This window comes from Pseudopipra pipra, chromosome 1 (genome assembly GCF_036250125.1).
Source record: "Pseudopipra pipra isolate bDixPip1 chromosome 1, bDixPip1.hap1, whole genome shotgun sequence".
Lineage (NCBI taxonomy): Eukaryota > Metazoa > Chordata > Aves > Passeriformes > Pipridae > Pseudopipra > Pseudopipra pipra.
In genome coordinates, this window is record NC_087549.1 from 52,064,907 (window position 1) to 52,089,024 (window position 24,118).

Consider the following 24,118-nt stretch of genomic DNA (forward strand, 5'->3'; position numbering starts at 1 on the left):
TCAGTAAGTCTCTCACTCCCTAAGCCTGGCAAACTGAACTTCAGTTTAAATATCAGAAAATGCCGCTACTGACAAAGCTCCTTAGCAAAGTGCTCATTTGGGGTAAATGCTTGTCTCACCAAAGTCAACATATGAGTCCAAATGTGAGTCCAAATGCAGCTTTCTTCATTTACTACCTGGCATAAAGAAATACAGACTCAGCTGAGATTAAAATTCATATCAAAACGTGGTTGGAGAGATACTATCAAGTTCTACCTGCCCATCCAAAGAAACAGCCTTCCCTGTGATTTCACCTGTGAGGTCTGAGTTGGTCCGTGCTTGCTGATTTGAGACAACAATCAAAAGGAGTGCGGATACAGAAATATCCAATCATGTATAATCAGATGTCATTTTAAAATTTTGTATACTCGGGTTTTTTACATTATAGTATATTCTTTTTTGCTAAAAGTGCCTTAGTATTACCTAGCTGCTCAGATTTAAGATTGTAATGACACTGCTTGAAAAGGCAGAAAAAAAAATCTGAAGGAAAGTCCTGAAAGGGCCACAAAATTTCATATTTGAAATTAGTCTACAGCTGGTAAGAGTAAGGAGGAGACTTCCTAGCTGGGAAGACTATCCCTATTAACTTATCATCAGGCTTTTTACCCTCTTCTGGGAAGCAGCTGGTAATGTCTGCAGTAGAGACATGATACAGGAAGATGGATGGACAGCTCGATTAGTCTCTGTATCCTCTTCTTACATTTCTGCTAAATGGTGTTCTCATTTAGAGGCATTCAAGGACAGTCTGCTGTCCTGAAAGGGATGCATTCCTTTGAGAGAAATAAATTTGGTAAGGCAGACCATCCCAGTTTATGCATTTGTGTTAAGCTTTTACCAACAGTGAGACCTTTTTTTTTTTCTGTAATTTGTATTCAGCATCTTTTTCATTTGTTATGGAAGAATGATCCCATATGAAGAATTCAGTATTGGTCATTCATTTCACAGCTAGCCATGGGGGTTTTTTTTTCAATAATGAGTATAATTATCACCGGTGGGGCTTGGTTGTGGTGGGACTTCACAGCTTGGATAAGTTGCACCTTTTCTCTCTGGGCGTGGTACATTTTTATTTTTCTGTTTGCTAAGATAACTATAGTTATCATTATTGCTTTTTAAAAAAATTCTGACAGTACTAACATTAAAATTAGATTACATTATTTTAAAATAATAAGGTCATCAGCAGAAAAACTCTTTGGGAAAAAGGAAATGTCAGAATAAATAGCTAATTTTCACAAAGAAGACAGACAGATGGTTTGCTCATTAGCAATAGGCTCCTGAAATGCCCTCTCCTGCTTTCCTTTATTCTGTAGCTGAGCACCCCACTGTTTCGTAGATCAGTGTCTGAGGAGCCAATTGCTTGTCCTTAGAAACTTTAAATTGAATCCTGTGATTGCACAGTATTCAGGAGAGCATGGAGTGCTCTGGTGACCTTCTGTTAGATGGTTGGGGATTAATCAATCATCTCTCAGGCAGAAAACCCCTGGGAATCCAGCGAGAGCTTTGAGGGCTCAGGCCAGCATAGGACTAATGTCAGACTTTGGTCTGCAGATGAGATGGAAGAGTGTTTTGCTATTCTTGTGATGTGGAGATTACAGACAGAGAGCCCCAGGATTGTGCATTTCCCTACCAAATGATGTGATTGACTAACACAGTCTCTTGCTTTTCCAGAAGTGGCTTGGAAGAACTGGTAGGACATGGAACAGTGAATTTAGTTATGGACTGGATCAACAGCAGCTGGGGCAAACTTTAGCCTTGTTAGTTGTTAAATCATAGGATATCTTGAGTTGTAAAGGACCCATAAGGATCATCAAGTCCAACTCCCAGGTCCTAACAGAACTACCTAAATCTAAACCATATGACTGAGAGTGTCATGCAGATGCTCCTTGAACTCTGACAGGCTTGGTACCATGATTACTTCCCTGGGAAGTCTGTTCCAGTGACTAACCTCCATCTCAGTGAAGAACCTTTTCCTAAGGTCCAATATGAACTTCCCCTGATGCAGCGTGATTCCACTGTTGGTTGTCGTGTTACTTCCAAATATAAATCTGGTTTAAGTGTTTATTGTCTTACTGCCAAATAGTTCTCACTGCTGTCATGCCACTCTCTCCACTTACACAATTCCCCAGTTGCTCTTGCTTTTATCACTATGTTGGCCTTACAACTCTTCGTGGAGTCTTCCCTACTGTGGGTTTCCAAACCACACAACTTTTGTTTCCTGGGCTAGACCTTCACTGTGTACCCATTTCCAGATGAAGGAAAGAACCTTTTTTTTGGGGGGGGAAGGGGTGTCCTAGCATTTGCAGCCTGTCCCACTGGAATTTAGACTCTACAAGTTATTGGGGAAGCCACTGCTAGCAACTAATGGAAGTGATCTGTAAAATCCTCCACCCAAAGCAGCCTTTATGGTCTCATGTCCAGAAGTGGAGGTCAACAGGGATGCACAGGGTTCCCAGTAAGAACACACTGCTGTCCCCCTGTAGCATGCCTGTTTCTCTGCTTGAGCCTTCATACCAGTGGCAGCTTCTTTTACTGAACTCAACACACTTTTTTTGAAGGTCCTTGTCTTTTGTCAGTGCTTAAAACAAGGAGAGGTGAACAGCTCTGCAGCACCACAGCTGAGAAGTAGCTCCTCAGAGTTACAAAGCTGTCTGTTGTGTTTTGTGATGAACTTCTTATCTATACTGCTTTTTTTTTACTTTTTCTCTTCTCTTTGATTTAATGCTTTACATTCAAGAAGACAGCAGCAACAAATTAGATAGAGGAGCAGAACTGGACACACTGATAATAAAGGTGCAAACCTGGCACATTCCCAGTTTAACAGAGCTTTGAACAAACTTTATCTCTGTTGGCAGCAGCTACATGTACCGTACCTGGCTTATGCCAGGTTGCACCTGTTAACATCAGTGCTGAATTTGGCACATTTCCAGGACAGCTGCCATAACATGAAATGACATACGTGCTTGCAGTGTGGTGGAACATCAAATGGAATCGAGGAATAAATTAGGACTGCCATTTGTGTAACTGTTAAATTGTCTAAGGTATATCTATTTCCAATACCTGTGTGCTTTTTAATTCATGTCAAATTATACACAGATTTTATCCCAGGATAATAAAGAGAAAATTTTTCTAAACACAATGTAAGATAATGACGTGACAGCTCATCTTTTAATTTCCATTGCCTGTTGAGTAATCAAGTGACCTTAACTGTTGCTCTTATTCTGCATTTAATATGCAGGCCTTTTCAAAAACCAGATTTAAAGATTAATCCTTGCCAGATCTAATCCTTGCAACAATCCTGGGAGGCACATACATGAACAAACTGCAGTCTAGAAGTTAAGCGATACAGAAATTGGTGTTAAACTAGAACTCAGCTTTCTTATTTACCATATCTGTGCTTGCATCTGCTGCCTTGGGGAGCTGTAGAAAAATCAAAATTTTGACCTCTCTTGCAGAATAATCTGCTTGTTCCTCTCCAAAGTGGGTGTAGTCCCATGACATTTTTCTTCCTTTCTCTATGTGTCTGTCTGCCTGACCTCTGCAGTTGAACTTTGGGATTCTGCTGACTGTGCAGCCCTTCAAGGCTGTATGAGGAAGTCTACATAGTTTAGGTGTTGTTTGCATCATAAATATTGAATTGTGGGAAAAGAGAGAAAAATCAATATCACTTTTCTTCGTTTAGCAGCTTTTGACAACCTAGTGCAAAGATCCAGGCACATTTGCACAAACATCCAAGCATAATGAGTTTAAAACTTATGATTTTTGAGAAATTTGCATCAGCAGTGTGGGCTATGGGGCACTTTGTTGCCAGTTACCCTTTTTTGTTTGGAGTATGTCAATGCGTAGCTAATGTGTCATGTGGGAGAGGACAAAGAGACTTCAGTGGAGTCTGAAACTTCAGTTAATCTCTCTGCGGTGACACACTGACAGATAGGAAATCAACAGTGACAACATAAGGAAACAAAATGGTAAAATTAAAAAATCGCCAGAAGAGCTGAAATTACCACCCTGTCTCTAATCTGGGAGCAGGCATCTGACTGTATGCTACCAAGCTAGTATCCTAAGAAACCCCTCAAAACTGCAGTTTTCTGCATTAAGGTTATTCTCTTTTCATTTTCAGAAGACTGAAATAGCCAAGGAAAAATGTAAGAGCTGGCAATGATGTTAAAAACTGTAACCCCTTAGGTAATATTACTGCACTGTTGTACCCAGAATATTGATTCTGAAAAGGACTGGTTGGGTTTTAGGTTCTGTTTTCATGATCAGTATTTGACAAAAAAAGGCTTTTGAGTCAAAAGGTTTGAATAGAAACATTCAGACTACAAAAACCTATATGCATTTGCATTCTTTGTTAAAATCCAGCCAAAAGGAAAATACTGCTTCTGAAGATTATTCCCGCATTAGACCCTGTGTAGTTTCTTGCTGTGAAATATATCCAGAAGTGCCGTTTGGTGCTGGGAATGTGTTAATGCAACAGCAGTGGTGGGGACATTGCTCCCTCCACGCAGCATGCAGGAACACCTGCCATTGCTGCTAATCTGCAATGCTTTTGGTATTAAAGCCTTATTATTCTTAGGAAAATCAGAGTCCCCTGGCATCTATAGGGAATATATTTACTGAAAAAAATTAGGAGGAAGAGCAGCTGGAGGAGCAGTTCAGAGGAAAGCTTGTCAATGCTGCTTTTTAAAATACTTAGTGGCACTACAATCAGCTGGTAGCCCGGAGTATTTTCAGCAGACTATTTGCAGACAGAAATTGCAAAGTTTTAAAAGTCTCTTCCATTCCCTCAGCTCTTACTCTGATCTTAGCTCTATAGTGTTGGTTAGCGAGCATCCTTCCCTCACAGGTTTATTGTGTGACCGAATATTTCAGTCTAAAGTCTCGATGAATACATCCAGCATTCCTTGTGAGAACTGAACAGTCTTACAAGTGAGTTTGTGGAGAGGCTTGCTGGTTAAATTCACACTTTTTATGAAAAGCCACATAGAAGTTAGAGGGCAGAGGAAAGAAAGAAGCGCCTAAAGAGAAGAAAAGCAGGGCCAGAGGAGAGCATGTCATTCAGGAGCTGTGTGAAATCTGACAAGTGTGCATAAATATTGGGTCTGCCCATAATAGGACTGTGATTCTGCAATTCCTACTGAAGTGAGGACAGTGGGATGCCTTGCACGATGAATAATGATCCGCTCACATCAATATGTGCAGCACAACTTTGGAGCATGAATAGCTGTGAACACTACAGATTCACTTTGCAGAAATAAAAATGGTTATTGAATTTTGGTTGTGGCGGTTTGGAGTTTTTGAGTTTTATTTAGATACTATTTTTCTCTTATTTTTTGGGGTAGAAATCTTTTAATTTTATGTCTCAGTAGTAGCTGAATGGTGTTCCAAAAGTTTTATTTTTAAAGAGAATCCCTGCTGAATAATATGGAAGGAAGGTAGAGCCTACTTAGTTCATCTTGCAGTGTCTGCAAGGCACTGGTGGAATCATAGCAACAAGTGATACTGAGTGTGCATGATGTTGTACAGAGTCAAGTGGCAGTAAATGAGGTTAAAAAAACAGAAGTATTTTCCTTAAGCACCAGTCAGAATCAATCATCTGCTATTCCTAAAGTGTGAGTAGTTTTGTTATCTGAAAAGCAAAAGGAGATTTCAGGTAACTATAGGCCTTCTAATAAGATTGGTAATTTAAGGTTATAACCTTAGAATTTAAGGTTACAACAAGCTTTCATTTTTGTTTTTGTTATAGGAATAGACTATTTGACTTAAACCTGCCATTTTTATGTTGACAGTTAGGGAAATGAATATGCAAAATTTGAAGGGGATTCATCCAAATAAGTTTCAGTTCCGAGTCATTAACAGTAATAATCTCAGTTAGAGTTTTATTTTGCTTAATTCTAGATCTGCTTTTGCTTCAAGTTTCTTTGTCTCCTTCTGGGGCACAAACTGCTTTCTCCAGTTTTCCCATGTAAATGAAAACACCTTACAAATTCATACTTCAGTTATACGCAAAATAAGGAGAAAACAATTAAGACAGATTAGGAAATGGGGTGTCATTCAAGGCATTTGGGGTGACCAGGAAAAGCTTTTCCTGCATTGACATCAGTAAGCCAAGTAGCATGAAGTCATGTGTGAGTAAGGGAGAGGGAGAGGAAAAGCGCTGTGTGCCTGGCTGCAATGATGCTGAAATGGTGGTGAAGCACTACTAAAAGGTGTGTGTTCATGTGTGCACATGTGTGCACATCTGTGTGAGAGAGCAATGAGCATGTGGGGTGAAGTTTTCTAAGCTTCACTTAGATCCTTTTTTTTTTTTATAACTTCATGTCTCTTTAGTGAATTTGCAGATGTGCAAGTGCTGAACAGTCAATATTTTTCAGACTATTTATATACATTGCAAACTTTATCCTGATTTATTTCCTACCTTTTTCTATTTATTTTTTTTTTTAAAGCAATGCTGTGGGTCTCTGAGGGCTTTCACCCCTCACTCGCTCATCCCAGTAAGTGGAGTCTGATGCCCTCATCCTACACTGTGTGGTAACCACAATGGGCTCTAAAAAAAGTCTCAATATACCCATTCAAAGCTCCTTTGGTTATAAGAACAAGATCACTGCACCTCCTGCTTTGCGTTTAGAGGCAAAACACTGCAAAAAGTGGGAGAGAATCAAAGTCTGGAGAGGGAGAGCTGGGCCTTTCCATGCCTTATAGAATTACTGAGAGAAAAAGTGGGTGCTTCTCCATTTCTGTTTATCTCAGAGCTCCTTTTAGGGCTCCTGGGAGCCTGACAAGGTAGGGTAGTGAAGGAAGGGAAAGTAGTTTTGAAAGTGATGCTTGGTTGAGATGAGCTGGTAATTGCCTGTGGTTTTATTTGCTCTCCCTGTCCCAATGTTTTACGTGTCAAGACTGCCAGGATCTTAGAAAACAGCTAGCAAAGAGATCTGAGGACTTCAGATTTCTTAACAAAGCAGAAAATCATCACACTGAGATTTCTAAGAGCGGAATAGAAATGCATATTTTATCGAGATCCTCCATAAAAACTATGATCACATGAAATCTACACTGCTAATGAGCAGGCACATTGGAAGATCCATCCACAAGCAGTTTTACTCCCTTTATTTTTTGGTCAGTGAGCAGAGCACATACCCAGGTAGTGACCTCAGGATGTCTGCTTTAGGGCCACCAGAAATTCAAATTATGTGTTTCTTTTGCTGTGGAAATCTTTAAGGCAGCTATTTGTACCCTTACTTTAAGCACTGACACTGCAGCACTCTTTGAGATGGGGTGGGCCCTCAGCTAAGAAAAAGCTTACCTGTGAGGAGCTGCCTTTTCCAGGTGGTTGAGGACACAGAAAGAAAGAAAGAGCAGAGAATTAAGAGGTAGAGAGAAACAGTTTTTGTGTTTTAATTAGAAAAATGAAAAGCGCATGAATTTCTTCATTGTAATAGTTTTAGTCATCTGAGAAATAATGATCTAAAAAAATTGTCAGTCTCTGTCAGTCCTTCCTCAGGGCTGTCATTATTCACTCTAATGCATACATATTATTGGTAGTCATTAATCTTCTGCACCCAGGCTGGGATAAAGCCTATTTTGCTATTTGTTGCCATGTTTCAGTTCAAAAGCTCTTCCATTGATGTAGCCCAGACATTTCCATTTTGTTATTCCTGGGAGAGTAACAGCTCTTTGTGAATCGCTGCATTGACCAGTGGTAGAGAAAGAATATTTAGGTTGCTGGCTTGAGTTTTTTTCCTTTTTCTTTCCCCTTTTGTTTTGCTTTGCTAGTCAGGGAAAAGAGGTGAAAGTTTATAAAGTTCCTTGCCAAATATCCACTTGCTTTTTCTTCAGGCTTTGCAGAATAATCCTGAATTTGTATTCATAGAATCGCAAAATATTCTGAGTTGGAAGGGACCCACAAGGATCCTTGAGTCCAACCTTAGCCTGCACAGGACCATCCCCAATAGTCACACCATGTGCATGAGAGTATCACCCAAATGCTTCTTAATCTCTGTCAGGCTTGGGTAGGGGGAGGGAGAAAGAAAAAAAGAGTGGAAACTAAAAGGGAAAAAGAGAAAAAAATTGGGAAAGGAGGAGGAGGGGGAAAGGGGGAAAATAAAGGAAAAAAAAGCAAGAAAAAATGGGGAGAAAAAGATGTTCCGTGTCAAACTCGGTATGGCTTCAGGATGTGACCTGATCACATCCTGTCATCAGGCATCCCTGCTGCTTTACTGTTAATCACAGCAGAACAGTAATTGTGGATTAATGATGTCCACTCTCCTAAAAACTCCCATTTCAGTGGAGGCAGTGAGAGTCTTACATTGCCTGATGCCTTAGTCCAAGCACTAAAGTTAATGCAAATGTGAGATTTTATTTTTTTGAAAAAGCATTAAAAAAGTGGAGATTGGTATGATTTTGGCACAGAAATATATTCTACTCTGCTATCTGGTATTTAGCTATTTGTATATGGTTAAATCCCTTTACTTCATATGCTGATTTATAGTTAAAAAAATAAGTGTCTGCTTTACATTTTGGTCAAGAAGTATAATAAAAGGGTACTTCCCCTGATTATTTTCTCACCCTGCAGTCCTGCTCCTGGCAGAAGCAAGCCATTGCTGCTTTGCTCTTCCTAAATACTTTGCAAAGCTTTCCACACATGAAGAAGTTCTTAGGAGTAGGCAAATCAAATACAAAGCACAAGAGTGTGTTCCTGCTCTGATGTACTTCAGCATGAGAAATACATAGAGATTAGAGGGACTTTGGAGTTACTGTCTAAAAATGACTTTTCAGAAGCTGATTCTCAAATCATCTTCAGAAAGCTCTTTACCTAGGGCAGCAACAACAACAAGCTCTGCAAAGGGATCCGTAATCTCTTCCCGTGTGTTTTGGTGCATAGTTGAGGACACACCGACTGGCATTATCTTTCAGGAACTTGGAAAGTCGACAGTGCTGCTCATATTTTATTCTATATTTGGGATTGGACGTTCAGCAACGCAATTCAGATATCTGGAATGAGATTTTAACTCTTCATCAATGAACTGTAATACACATTTTACACCAGGTATATAAAATAACAAAGGTTATTTTATAAAGGCTACATTATATTATAAAGGCTATATTACATTATAAAGGCTATATAATTTTATAGCCTTTGAGAGAAAGCCATCAAACCCAATAGCTGTCAGTCTTCATTTGTTATCTTAATAATCATCATAATAAAAATACTGTGTACAATGTGACTAGGTTTACAGATTCATTCCCTCAAAAGGAGAGGAATGGTAGAAGTTTCCCAAGCCCCCTAACACAGTGCAGACAGGGTCCCTTTCTGCTTGCTGCCTTGACTCAGTGTTGGTCATGGCTGTGGTGACCTTCTTGCACTGCTCTGGTAGGTCCTTCACTTTCTGGAGGGTACAAGGCTTCTTACGCACAAGCAGCTCCTGAAACCAGTCCTAGTTGTTTGACTGCAGCTCTCCCAACACAAGGATATGCCAATGGAGTATGTTATTTGGCATAGTGATTATTGTTTTGTTTGGGTTTTTCTTTAGTGCATCCATGTTACTATATTAGGCTTCTCGTGCTTGTTTTGATATTAGCAAGAGAGGCAGAGAGAACAGTGGGATAAATTCCTGAATAAGTGTGGAAACTAATCCTTTTTCTGATTTAAGGGAATATAAATGGCTCATCCTTTTTTCCCTTCTATATTGAAAAAATAAACAGACAAACATTGTGCTTCATAACAAATCTGTACCAAAGCAAAGTATAGGAGTTAGGCCCCAAACAGGATGCATCTAGAAAAAGATGAGTACAACAAAGTGGAATCCACAAAATCCTCCTTTGGGCAAGTGCTGAGCATCTTTGCCTCCTCAGAAACCAGCTCTCTGAAGCAGTGAGGCAGTGCAATGGGGAAGCTTGGGGCAGTCAGCTCCTTGGTCAAGGGGTGGAACAGCTGTCTGTCCTTCTTGGGAGCTACAGAGCAGACCAAGAGGCATTTTCTCACCCCATGCTTTCACCCATTTCTCTAGGAGCTTCTCTCAGAGGTCAGAGACTTTTGAGGCCTTTGAGACTCTCTCCCGGGTCTCCCTTCTCCACATAAAATCCGATAATGCACATAGTACCTTCCCTTTTGTGCTTTTGCCCTCCGAGTCAGAGCATTCCTCTGTATCCAGAGGCAGTGACCACGACTCCCAGCAAGGAGCTGAGGCAGCTCGTTTTAGGCTTCAAAGCAGCAGTAGCGTGAGAGAGTGCAACTGCTGCACACTTACAGAGTCACCTCAGCTCGCCACAAACAATCAGAAGGGATTCCTAGATAATCACAGTCCAGACCCAGGAGCAGGCAAAATAGTTAAGGATATCCCAAATATCTACTCAGACTGAGGTCTCCTCAGAAACATGCCTCGCACTGGAATATTTTGCTGTTAGCATCTGTGGAACCTTTATAGTTTTTCTGTGCATTTTTTATGTTTTAGTGTTTAAAGCACTGTGTTACCACTTGGGCTTGTCATACTGCTTTCTAAGCACATCTTTGTGAAGCTATATCCATCATGTAGAGTTTTTCATTTGATATATACAGCGTTGGTGCTGAAATGTCTTTGTAGACTGGTTCCTTTGCTAAGGAAATGCGGATTTTGAAATCGTATTCTCTCCTAAAGGTTTCTTTGCCTTCTGGTCATTTCCAGCTGCAGTTTGGCTCATAGGTAGCCGAGCACTTTTCTTCCATGAGGGGAATTCTTGCTTCACAGAATGTGTTTGCAGAGTGGGTGGACATTGCACTGGCATATTTACAGGAGTTCTATTCCCTTCTCATCACCTGTGCCTGCCCTGGCTTCACCGTTTCTTAATTACAGTTGCTACACTCTGGCTTGAATTTCATTCCTATAATTGATGGCCTTGTAGCAGAACTAACTTCATTTGTGCTTGAACTGTGACTCCTATGGCCTGCTGAATATGGATGTCTTGGGAGTGACCCATTGCTTGACAGTAAATGGTTGTGTGCGTTGAATGATGTATAGGAAAGTGTGTCACATGTAGAAACTATCTGAGGTTCAAACATGTCACCAGCTACCAAACTGTGAATTTGCTGTCTTCTTGCTCTATTTTTATAAACCACTTTTTCAGAGTGCAGCATCCTTAAAATTGTGAAATAATAGATAGGCAACCGAGGATTATGGACTATCTGGGACATGTTCATTGGGGATCATTGCAGTTGGCCTTTAATCTCTCTGCTTCTTTAGAATTTCATTTAATACTTTATAGAAACAGCAAGTTGCTCTAATCCAGAGGAGATTGAATATGCTTGTACTCGTAACTGTCTGCTCAAGGAAAATTTTTCTTTCCATCCCCAATGTGAGGAACAATCCTGTGGCTGTTGATCTATTAGTGCGGAAAGCACAGATGTTGCAGTTCTCTGAATATCCTTCTCTGCAAAACGACTTCAAAAAATATTCTTCTTTCCAGATACTGTGAGATTACCCCTTTACATCTATACATGAAACACTGCAGAGATTGCAGAGCTGTGTTTTCTCCCTCTCCCAGTTCTGTAAACGGTTACAGTAACCTCCTGACCTAATATGGGCTTGGAACTTTGCTCAGCTCCCTTCTTCGCCTTTACCAGCACTGTCGAAATCGTCTAACTCTGCTTTGTCCCATCACTGTCAAACTCTCCAGTTTGTTCCTCGAGTGATCTGAAGGCTATCCTGATAATGGGACTGCCAGCTATGTAGTATTGCTTTCTAAAAGGTCTTGGTGGCAGAGAATTAGCAGACTCTGCCTCTGCAATTGGACAGCAGGTGTCTATTCCCCGTGCATATACTCCCTTCTTAACCTTCTTCTGGAAAAAAACCAATATTTATGCCTGTAATAGATTGTGCTACAGGAAATGCCAGGCTGGGTGTGCAGTGATCAGCAATAAATACTCTCATATTGTCTTCCTTTGGGAATGCAAACTCCCAGTCCCCTCTCTGAGCACTGCCTGGCCTGCAGTCCCATTCCATAAAGCCAACCTTAGCTGGCTGCTCCCCAACTGAGAGGCCTATGACATGACAGCAGTGTGTTTGCTGCAGTCTCTCAGAAAAGGCTGGGTTTTAGAGAGTATTTTCATGGAGAAGAGAAGGGAAGGGCAGTTGACCTCTATTTTAAGCCAGTTTTAGCATTGGGTGATGCAGATGATACCAAGCAGTGCAAGGTAGATGGTGGATGGCAGGACAAGTATGTTGGGGGCTGCTTTTTCTAGCAGTTGTCTGGTTTGCCCAGGGTGCTGCAGTAAGAGTCATAACAATAGAAAAAATACAGATTTAAAAAGGTTGTATGAGTTGTTTCGTCTTCTCAGGGAGTTTTGCAACCCATGTTTTGCCCAGAGAGGTGACAAAGAGAGCCTCAGCCAGCACTGCTGGCTGCAGTGCTGGATGCTTGCCCTCTCGGAGAAGAATACTGTTTCTCTCTCAGTGTGCTGAAGTGTTGCCTGTGGTATGAGCACCAGGCATGGTGCTCATTCCATAAGGTTTTGTGGCCCAGGATGAGGACTATTCCGGTTGGCAAACTGTTTCAGGGCAGGTCTGCTTCTGTGTGTACACAGTACATTTTTCACAGGCTGTCTGCTACGATATGACACTAACGAGGTAATTAGAGGGCTCTGGTGGTGTCAGCGCAGCACATACCACTCGGATTAAGCCCTGCTCTTCAACAGGCTCTTTCCCAAAGGGATGGAGGCTGACATGGCTCCCAGCCCGTTTGCAGGGAGCAGGAGGGGCCTGGTGCTTGATGACTGTGGCTAGCTGATGTAGGGGAATTTGGGGTGCTGCTCCTGCCTCCTGCACTGGTAGGGAGGAGGGGGCGGCTGGTCCCAGCCACAGTTACCATGGGCATTACAGGCGTAATAGGGTGGGAGATGGAGCAGCAGAGGCCTGGCAGCACTCCCTTGCTGTGTTCAGCGTGGCTACATCTCCTCCCTGGCAGGATTGTGAGGGATGTGGTGGCAGTGGCTGGAAGCAAGGTGGTGCCTGGGCAGAGGGTTAGCACATGTGCCTGTGGTGTGGGGTTAAGGAACGGGCACAGTGTGTGAAACTCACATTTAATACCTGCACAAATGGACAAGTGATGAGCTTGGAGGGATGTGTTTGCTCCTGGCACATCAGCGTCTCAGCACTAGTGTAGCAGGAGGGGAAGAAGCAGTGTTGTCTGCAATGATCTACCTTGTTTTTTTCTGGTTTTCTTCACCTCAAATAGGACCCCCCCCAAAAAAGGAAAGTCTAGTCTCAGGGTATTATCATTTTCTTTATGTATTGTGACAAATGTGATGTAATTTGGGTATTTTATGTCTTAACAAAATGGGGCAGGGACTTTTAAAATATATTTTAATGAACTTAAGAAGTCATTAAGAAAAGTGGGCAGAATTCTATAAAACGTATTAGTGGTTACGATGTCAGCTCTCTGTTGCAGTATTTAATTTATTATATTGATAACAATTATTACATCACTGGGCTATATCCTTTCCCAATTGTTACTAAGTAATTATTATATTAATAAGAATTATTATATTGGTTTCAGGTCACCACGTCAGACTCCACTGACCAAATATTGAGTGAAATGGTGTGCACTGAGCTGAACACAGAGCCAGCCCAACTGTCTCCTATCCTCCTGAGAGCTGCTGTCTAACCTTCCAGGGCTTCAGACAGCAGGTGCAACCCTGCTGTTTCCCTCCCTGCAGCACAGTCGCAGACCTGTCACACCACATTATTTGTAAACAACAAGCCAGCTAATATCACGACAGTGATATCAGTCCACATGCGAAGGGCATCAGGAAGCCACGGGAAACAAACAGTGCGGTGTATTCGTAGTTAGAGGCAAAAGAAAGAGGCTCCTCCAAAGCCCCTATTCATAAGCTTAGCACAATAGAGTAATGCAGTGTTAGGGAAATTTAAGCTGGTGCTGAAAGCTAGTGTGCTTTGCTGCTTTTTTACTCAAGGGATAGCTTTTATCCTGAACTGTAATGCTTATGATATTTCAAACATAGCTTGCTTTGCTAGGTCATGTGAATGATGAATATCACAGTATTTAGGGGTTTCAGGTAAATGAAACACACGTGGGAATGAATGGAGATATAGATCACTTGCGTCAAGCCCAGCTTTATCAGGGCTTGGTGAGATATCTTTTCAACGGCCTACAGCAATTGAAAAGCAATTAGAATGTCATTGTATTTTCCAGTTCCATTAACCATCCCATAGATACATACAAGAGCTCACAAAAAAAAAGCTGGCACCGTACTTTCACTGCACAGCCATTGTAATAGAGATGCATGGGATGGCAGCAAAGCAAAACTTCGTTTGAATACCTGGGATTTAGAAGCACTTCAGGCCTTAAGAAAGAATGGGAAGCCACCCTGTCCTACCTAAAAAAGGGATGTTGCTACAGAAATGGGAAATACTTCCTTTTCACCAAGTGGGCAGGTAACAGTACCGAACAGCTGCAGTGTGATAGCTGAAATCTGCCTCTCCTAAAAAATAGGTACTGGTCAAGTTCTTTCAGGGTTCTTTTCTTAGAAGGTTTATTCATCAGTGATTTAAGAGTGCCAGAGCTGTGCACAAAGTGTTTTTTCTTTATCTACTGGACTGGACAAGCAAGTATAGTCTGAAGCAGTAAGATGAAGGGGAATCATGCACCCCCTCAATATTAGGGTCTGGCAAGTCCAAAGCTGCAAGAAATTGAGAGGGAAACTGCCTGTGGTGACCAGCAGAGCTGCATTTGTGTGGAGGGAGTTTATTGGAGAAGGAACACGGAGATTCCTAGCTTTTTGCATCCCCTGCTATAATCTTCTTAGGCAGTCCTGCACAGTGCCTGGAAAATGCTTCCAGTGAAGCGTTCCTGAGCAGTGATTAGTGGTGCAGTTAACAAACACTGGTTTACATCACTTGGGGATAAATCCACCTTCTAACCATCTGTTAACAAGAGGATCTGGTTTTCTTCCGATTCACACAGATGCCAAGCAGAATTACCTTCATTTAAATCACTGGTGTTTCTTGGAGAGTAACCACTATGAAAGAATTGGTCCATTGGCAAGATCTCCCAATGAGTCACATTCTGTGGGACAGAGATTATGTCTCTCTGGATGTTTTGTTCATTCTTGAACATGAGAGGGCTCAACAGCTAGCAAGAATTTGGCTCTTATTATGAAAAGCCAATGGGCAGTTCTGAAGCTGTTAGCCTTGCAGTTATTGGTAATCTGCAAGCAGTCTGCTTTACCTGCTGCTGGATTTGGTCACTTGTGCATATTTTTTTTTTAAATATGTCAGATCCCTCACAGGCCGTATTTTCTAATGAATGCAAATGAAAATTGTGGTTATCCATTTCAGAGCAATCGGTAGCAAGCCATCATTGGCACGGAACATTATTTATACAGCTCATAAGCCCCAGTGATGCTTGTGCATGATTCCTCACACATCACAGTGATAGAAATTGCCTTCAGGGCTGGACTTTCCAAGCCAGCCTCTCTGTTTTTAAGTTGCAGACGTTGTCACTTCAGTGACTGACTACTTGATTTTGCAGATTCACTTTGATGCGCATCTGACAGCAAGCCCACGCTTGCCTGCAGGTGCCAGACTGTGCCCGAAATTACTTGCTCCTCTCAGCAGCAGTGAATAAAGTGACAGGTCGGCAGTTCTTAGGGCCTCTTGGTTCCCTCATTTTCAAAGTCCTTCCCTAGTGACACCTGTTCACAGCTCAGTTCTCATCCTACTCAGCGCTTGCTTCAACATGAAAACTTGGGGCCTATCATGTGTTTACACGTAGGATTGCTCTTAAACTTTATTTCCATGTTTTGCTCAACCTCTAATTCCAGTGCATTGACTTCTGCTTGCTGGAGTGGGTAGTCTTGCTTTCACTGCTCAGTTTACAGGACTCTTCTTTGAACAGTTAAAAATGGAATTCATGAAAAGTCACAAAACACCTCTTCCTGTCCATGCTAGGCTCCTAGGGAAAGTGAAAATAATTGCAGTTTTCCTGTTGTTAATACTGTAGTTGCTACATTACAGTTTCTCCCTGTAATCCACTGTAACTCCCAGAGGTAAATAGTCCATTCTTTTTCTTATAGCATTCTTTTTCTTACACTGAGAACAGACTCAGCCTAAGGTTGAGTCTCTGCCTTGTGGAAATATAAACCAGTCTCCCACTTGAGCACTGATCACAAGGTTGTTCTTACAGAAATCCAAATGGGACAGTGTGAAAATGCTTAAAGCAAGGCCTCATCTAGTGCACTATGTTACGGACTTGTTAGTCTGGATCTGTGAAATGCATTATTTCAGTGAGGAGCAGAGCTTACAGTTTCCAAAGCCAGATCACTACCTACCTATTTCTCAGCCATGTCATCTACCTAAATTTTAATTCCCTTCCCCTTATTTATCCTGTATAACACAGTAAAGGCTTTATTACTTTCTCTTGCATACCATAGCCCATGTCTTTATATCCCCTAGCTTCTACAGCTGGATGTGTCTAAGTGTAGTCTTTTGCCTATACCTAACAGCAAGAGGTTTTTAGCATTTTGCACAAGGTTTTTCACTTCTAGCAGAATTAGTAGCTGTTTGCTACAACTGTGCATGGAGTTAGCTTACAAATTAAATGCAGTATCCAAACAACCTCATTTCTCTCAAGCTGCTCTTGTTTGAAGTCACATGAAAAAGAAGTGAGTGTGAGGACCAGGGCTATGCCCCATATCTCTTCAGCCATAGCCATGCATCTTGCATGCCAGGGCATGATGCTGCTGACTAGTAATTGCTTTCAGTTACACATCTGCTTTCAGAATAACACCACGTTAAAAAAAAAAAGAAAAATCAAGAAAAAAAAAGAGAAAACAGTAACTGTTTATCCTGACTAAACTTATGTAACAGGTTCTCATATGATGATTTTAGTGTTCAAAGTCTTTTTTTATTAAACTTTTTCAGTATCCAGAATAAGACATTTCTCTTACTCAGCTTCATTAGTTATAGGAAATCACTGGATTAAAGCAGAGAGCAGATTAACAAAAATAAACTGTAGTATGTCTTGGGCATATGGTGCTGTGTATGAATGGATTTTAAAAACTTAACTATGTATAACAAAGAGCAGAAGGAGAGATTTGTCTTTGTGTGCAATAATTATAATGCGCAGTAGCTGCATATCTTAACAGCCAGAAACCACAAAGCCAGGGAAAGCTTTTGGTTAGGATTTGCATGGGGGGGGTGTGTTGGTCCCCGAGCTCACATCGTGTTTTCTGTCATTTGATGATTGGGCACGAGACTGGGCTTAGCTAATTAACAGGATGCCTCTCCCTCCTTTCCCTTCCTATTCACTGGGCTCATGTTTTGCAGTATTGGGTTAGTGTGGGTAACAGAGACTGGGATATAGCCCACTGGGCTAAATTTTTACCAAATACCTGTTGATCCCTTCTGATACCTCAACCTGGAAAGTGTCAAATTTATGCCTTTTCTAAACAGACCCACCTCACACTGGTTTGAACGTGGGTTCTGAGACACAAGTCAGTGCAAACACTGGCAATGTGCTGATGGTGCTCCACCTCTCACTTCTCAGGAAAACCATGCTTTTCCATTTGGGTGCTGAGAAGTTTCTGAAAACGAAGCAGTAGTGATGACATCATTTCCATGTCTTAAAAAACTTGCTTACAAAGGGATATAAAGATTTGCAAAGCCAATCAAATCTGATTTATAAAGTAAATTCAGAAATACCCAGAGAGTTACCTGGTCTTTATCTGGGCTCCTCAGTATATTTGCTAGCACAGATTAACCAATTATGTTACACCACATAGCTTAAACATGAATGTCCTTGCCTATTTTTTGGGAGGGGGTTGCTTTCCTCTGAGGTTTCCACAATGTGTTTCACATCCACTGTGAATAAGATTCTTGGACTTCTGCCCCGAATTAATCAAACATGAATCATTGCCCCATGCAAAAAGGAAGCTTTGCCAAAAAACTGAGGTGGTCCATAGAAGAAAAGCGAGAGGTAGGGAGTGTCCTCGCTCTGTGAAGTTTTAACTAATTTTATTCCTTGTTTTGGTGGGAAATTTTGTACATTGAAAAACTCACTGACAAGGACCTGATCATCTTGGTTTTTTAAACAATTACTATGAAAAATGAAATCCCCAGCTGCTCAGGAGAATATTATTTCTTTCTCCTAAATTAATTGTATAGTGGTGAGTCCTGCCAAACTTGCAGGCTTTGTGTTTAGCTTGTCAATAACTCAGCATTGCTTCTGTTGCAGAGTTCCCTGAAGAGAAGAGGCAGCAGAGAAATCCACAAAGAAAAAAAGACATTTACCCAGGTATGGTTTTCATGAACATGCACCTTTGAGCAAAATCACATGCTAAAACTCAAAATTTCTTTTTATGAGTTTTGACAGGGCCATCAGGCATATTAACTAGAGTGCAATTAGGCCTTAATCTACTGAGACCTCCCAGAGATAACATAGAAGCAATTTAGGACACAAGCGTGGTCTCTAAACTGTGCAGTTTCCTGGGCTCATTGTGCTTGTATCCATAGATTCAGGCTGCAGGTTTTCTACAAGAAGAGAAAATCACCTTTCCTCACAAAGTAATTGGATCACAGCTTAGGGACTAACTAAATTTATACACAGTGCCAAAGATTTTGTGCTAATGAGTGTCTTGGCAGGGAATGCAGTTCGCACACTGCAATGACACCACGCAAGCTCTCGTGTCGCAGCCCAGAGTCTGATCTCTCTGGTGTCAGGGGAGCAGAACATGAACTTGTGCTCCCTGATCTGAGGTACAACACAAAGCCTAAGCTACCCACTCAGTCTCCCTTTGGACACTGGTTTTATTGGAATCACGTAGGTTGATCCTTCTCAGGAAAGCGGTCTGCCCGGTTTCCTCTGCTTTTTATGCTGACCATAGGAGTTAAAGCTTTTCCCAGCACCCGTACAGTTACTGTTTATAGCCAGAGAGATGGGGATAGTATTTCACCTCCCTGGGAAAGGAGCCAAGAGTGACATCGTACCTTCATTAGAGAAAGGATGCACTTCCCCTGCTGCCCCCTTGGCAGGATTAGTATATGCAGCCAAGACCTATGGGTTGTCTAGCCTTAAAATCCATTGATTTATAATAATAACCATAATTAGTAACTACAATACATTGAACTTGAAGGCGTAGGACAGGAAACTGAGTGAACAGAGCAGGGGATTGTGGTGGCCGAGAGGCTTCAGCCTGCTTTCTTGGGACATGGCAGACTGAGTGTCCCTGCCAAGGTGATAAAAACATGGCTTAATCAGACCTTAAAATGGGGCACTGGGCTTTCTTCCTGCAGTGCCTGCTATGGGGAATTATTTAAGTCATCAGTCAGGTCAGAGAGTTTATTTTTTCTTCAAGTCTGTAAAATACATGGATGAAATATATACACGTGTCTGCACACGTACAAATTACAGATGAAGCTATGTGAAGGCACAATTGTGTCCACTGGGGTTTGTGGGCAGCACTGTCTTTCCTTTCCTCATTCCTGGAAATACATTGTTGTGCAAAGGGAATGGATTCTTGTGCTTGTTTCCTCTGCCCGAGCCCAGGCATTAAGAGTAGTTGTAGTTTGCCTTGGGAAGCCTTAAAAAGGACTTCACAAAATTAACTGAGTAACCAAGGGTGAGCTCAGCACCACTTGCAATGTGGGGAAGTGATCCCAGAAGCCACACGGGGAGAAAAACTTTTATGCTGTACACACACACATAGTAACTCATGCAAGGAAAGGATTTGGGCTTGGAAATGAAAACAGTTGCATCAGCACTCTGCAAGGTGGCCACTCAGTTATCTTCACCAATTCTTTAGGGTAGGAAAGACTGAGAAACAATCTTATATACTGACATGGCCCAGCCTACAGGTACATGTCCTAGCTATCTCCCAGCTCTAGGGTGTTACCTAGAGCCTCCTTCAAACCCAGGTATCCATTCAGAGATGTATTCTGGTGGAGATCAGAGTGCACCACAGCAAGTGCCCAACCTGGTCAAACAACCGCTGGGTGCTGTGGCATGGCCCAAAAGGGTTGGTACAGATATAGCCCAGTAGGATCAAAATGCTGCTCTTGAGGGACAACCATCCTAAATACACAGAGTTATTTCAAATACCCATTATATGTTTTGTGAGTGAGAAGCAACCACAAACTTAGATTCTGTGCACCCACATGCTTACAGATATGTATAGAATATGGCAAGACCGGTGTTTTTACTTACTGAGAACTTGTCATGAAAATTAGCTGGAACATTGCACGCACTGCAGGGCACATCAAGTAAATAATACACGAGACTGATTGTCTTGAAGTCGTGTAAAAACAGAATTCATGGTAGCACTTACTCACCTCTAGCAGTATTGAAGAAAAAAGTTTTTATTCAGCAGAATTGCAAAACGGAGCCTCTTGGAAAATACCAGGCACCAGGCAAAACACAAAGAAAAGTGGTTCTCCAGCGCAAGGTAGGAGTGCTGGCACTCAGCCAGATGCTTGGGTGCTGGTCATACTGCCCTGTCGTCAGATTTGCAACCCCAAAACTGCTTTCCCATCTTCTGCCTGGCAGTTCCCTTGAGCTGGTGGTGGTGGTAGAGGTGATGGCATTGGCCTCTTTCTAGCTTTGTGTCTTCTTGGCAGAAAAGAAATATCATATAGAGGAATTTTTGATCAGCTCTTCATTCTCATGCCATCATTTACATTGCATAATGAAGTTAATTTATTTCCTGTACATTTCATTTCTTTATCTCCACGTTCTCCATTTGTCTAAATTAGACTGCAGACTCTGTAGGGAGGGATCTTGTTTTTTTCTTTCTGCTTTTTTCCCCATTAACATTCTTCTGAAGGACCATGCAGAGCCATGGTGCATTTGCATGCAAATAATCACTATCAGTAATCATTAACTCCCATTTATCCTTAATGATCTCTTAAAGCCTGTGCTGAGCACCATGACTGATGGAACGTTTTTACACTACTGTTCCTTCTTTTCTTTTTATATGATTTGTCCTATGTACACCTTTTAGGAAAGCATCCGCATACTGGAAGTTTAATACAGTCAGGAGGCCACAGTCCAGATTCAGCCTCTGGGATTTAAACCTCTAGTTTCTCCAAAAAGATGGAAAGGCTATTTTTTTTTTTTTTAATTTTTTTTCCCTTTCTTTTCATCCATGATATAACATCTTATGAACTATTATGAACTTGTATCATGAACTGTTCTTAATTTTGGTGATTTGGCCTCTCCTTAGTTTGCCTTATATGTCAAAACTCTTCTTGTCTGTGTGGGTGTCTCACCCTCTCACTGTTTCTACTTGGTTTCAACTGATCAAGAAATCACTGATATTTCTGTGCACAAAGTTTCTGAGGGACAGATGCATGAAGGTTGGAGTCCTACCCTTCTGGCATGCTTAGATCTGGCTGATAAATCTCTCCTAACCATTCTTTTCCTTTGGAAAAAAGCTGTCCGGGGAATGGGATTTTCAATAGTCATGTTCCCTGGCAGGGAAGCGGGGAAGATCTAGAGCTTTCTCACCTTTCCAGATGGGATCCATATTTAGTAGGCAAGATTAACATCCGTCAGCTCTGTTGTTTTGTGTGAGGCTTGTATTTGCTTAAAGAAAAAACTTGTTTCTTTCAGCACTTGCAAAAAACAAAACTTACAAATTTGATCCCTTTTTTCCCCCGAAAGAAAAAAAATTTGCTAAGACAAAACCTTGCAATAAAGTAATGCTGTTAAAGAAGTTAACAGTAGCTTTGTCCTGCTATAATAACATGCTAACTCCACAAATGCATTGAGTCATGCAGTGATGCTGAGCAAAAACATTGGGGCCCTGACCCTAAACTCATTGAAGCCTTTTCCTTTTCTCCAAAAGCTTCAAAATGCTGAGTGTGTTGTCACAAGTGTGACACAGTGACTGTTATTTATACTGTTTGAAAGGCAGTGGGTGTCTGGCTGGAGCTCCCTCTGACCCCTGGGTGGGAGCTGGCCCCTGGTGTTCCCGGGCAGGGCAGAGGGGTGTGAGCAGGCTGCCTTTCCCTCAGACATGGCTTCAGCTGCCTGCAGCTGGGGAGGTGCAAGGCACCAGCTAGTGCCACTCAAGGCTGGGCATTGAACCCAAAGGCAGACAAGAAGCAGGGGGGGAAAGAATGCTGGATTACAAAGACAGAATAAGAAAAATGTCCAATTAGCTATAAGCATAAATAAATAACCAGGAGTAATAACCCCATCTGTGAGCTCTGATGTGCAGCACTGGTCTGGCTGTAACTTTCCTTGTGATTTTTGTATTTCCCTAAAAGCAAAACCTACAGCTGTGGGGAAAAACTAATTCTCCATGGTAGAAGAGACAGAGGTAATGTGTTGTACAGCCCTGACCAAAGATGGTGCTTTAATCATACAGTCTTATTCAGCCAGAGCAACCAAAATTCAGAGTGACTCCAGCGGAGGCTGCAAGGAATTTTGCCAGGTTTTAATCTGATACTTAATTTGCACTTTTGAGTTATAAAGAGAAAAGCAATTTGCAAGTATATGTGTGAAAAAGAGGAATGTGTATGCAGGGAGACAATAGAGAAGATAGAAAGCCCATCTTTTAGAGGCTCTGCTTCTAACCGATCATATGCACCTTGATTGAATTCGTACAAAACTCTTACTTCTGGTGCCAGAAACATGATAACTAGAGTTTTAGTCAGTCAACCCTTAAGCTGATTGCAGTTATGTTTGATTCTTGGTTATCACTGAAAACCAAGTGTTAACAGAAACTTTTACTATTTTTTACCTTTAAATGTTATTTTAACATGTAAGTTACTTTTTTACTATTCAGGTTTTTTTAAGTCCCAACCTGCAGCAAGCAGCATCAATAAGAAAGCTGACTGAGTTCAGAAGTATACAACCAATTACTTTTCTTATCAGTTATTAATAGCTGAAATTAAGACATAATTAGTATATATCTAAATAGAAAGGGATGAAATTGATCTAGGTAACATAGAAAACACTGTCACCAATGTGCTAGGATGTGTGCTATAGAAATTAAATAATTTCCTCAGATTGCTGAGCCATAATTAGTTTTGTAATCTTTAGTTTTTTTCATTAGCCTGATCTGGGTGAACAATTAAAGTCAGTGATGTTTTCTTCTGGATTTGGTTTCCATTATTAGGAATTATAACAAAATGGTGCTTGTGAAAGATAACAGTGCTCCAGGGATTGAAATGAAGTTTCCATAGAAAATTGCACATATGTCCACATGGCCTACCAACAATGATAAAATCTACCGTCTCAAGAGATCATCTTTCAAGGCCTGCCTTCCATTATACTGCTAATGCTGATAAATGTGTCTCTTTCGAGGCCAAGTGCCTGTATCTCCATGACAATTCATGAAAGTGATTCATGCAAAGAAATTGTTCATCGGCTTAGAAATTACTTAACCTTGTCTCTTATTTCAGCACAATACACACTAGAGTTTTCATTTGAGTTGAGATGCAGCGCTTTAAAATGCCCAACACACACAAATAAAACAAAACCTTTTTATACCCTGGTACTTCCTGAAAAATGCAGGTTTTCACATGGGATGTATTTGGATGTAAACACAGTTTAATGAATTTATCTTTCCTTCCTCACGTTTTCACCAATCTCCCTTGTGAACAGTTGTCCATACCAGAAACAGAGATCACAATCTTCTCCATCCTAATAATAACAGCAGCAGAGACAACAGTTGCTTCCTATTTGGAAAATTAGTTAGGAACTCCATCTATTTCACAGCATTGTGAGATCATAGTAATTAAAGTCTTCACTTTACAAGGCAACCATGCAGTTTAGCACACCCTTTTTTGTGCTTTCTGTCTGAAGGAATCCAAAATTTTGGATTATGATGAGCAAATTCATCTGTGTAGTGTTTGTTTCATGATGCTAAAGGGGAATAAGTGTGCCATCAAGCATAAATGTAACAAAAAGTGCCAACAAATCATGGAGCCTTTTCATTTGAGTCATTATTTTCCACAAAATGTGATCAGTATTTGAGAAAAAACATTGCTCTGGCACTCTTGCATCACTGAACACCTGCACAGGCACACTTTTTTTTTCCCCCCTCTTTAACTCTGGTCAAGTTGCTTTGCCAATTTAACCAAGACGAAGC

General features: G+C 41.2%; 1 protein-coding gene across 15 annotated transcripts in view; it reads left to right on the top strand.

The window, feature by feature from the left end:
- MTCL1 (microtubule crosslinking factor 1) overlaps window positions 1-24,118 on the top strand; it is a 103,062-nt gene that overhangs the window by 36,087 nt on the left and 42,857 nt on the right. For 8 of the 15 annotated variants that reach the window (XR_010430970.1, XM_064656636.1, XM_064656677.1 and 5 more), the window contains exons 4-5: window positions 18,259-18,318; window positions 20,387-20,464. Coding sequence is in view for 14 of the 15 variants with exons in the window: in XM_064656636.1 (XP_064512706.1) it covers window positions 18,259-18,318; window positions 20,387-20,464 (138 nt within the window). In the remaining variant the exon portion in view is untranslated. The remainder of the gene's footprint in view (window positions 1-18,258; window positions 18,319-20,386; window positions 20,465-24,118) is intronic. The other 7 variants (XM_064656736.1, XM_064656664.1, XM_064656710.1 and 4 more) reach the window with 2 other exon arrangements.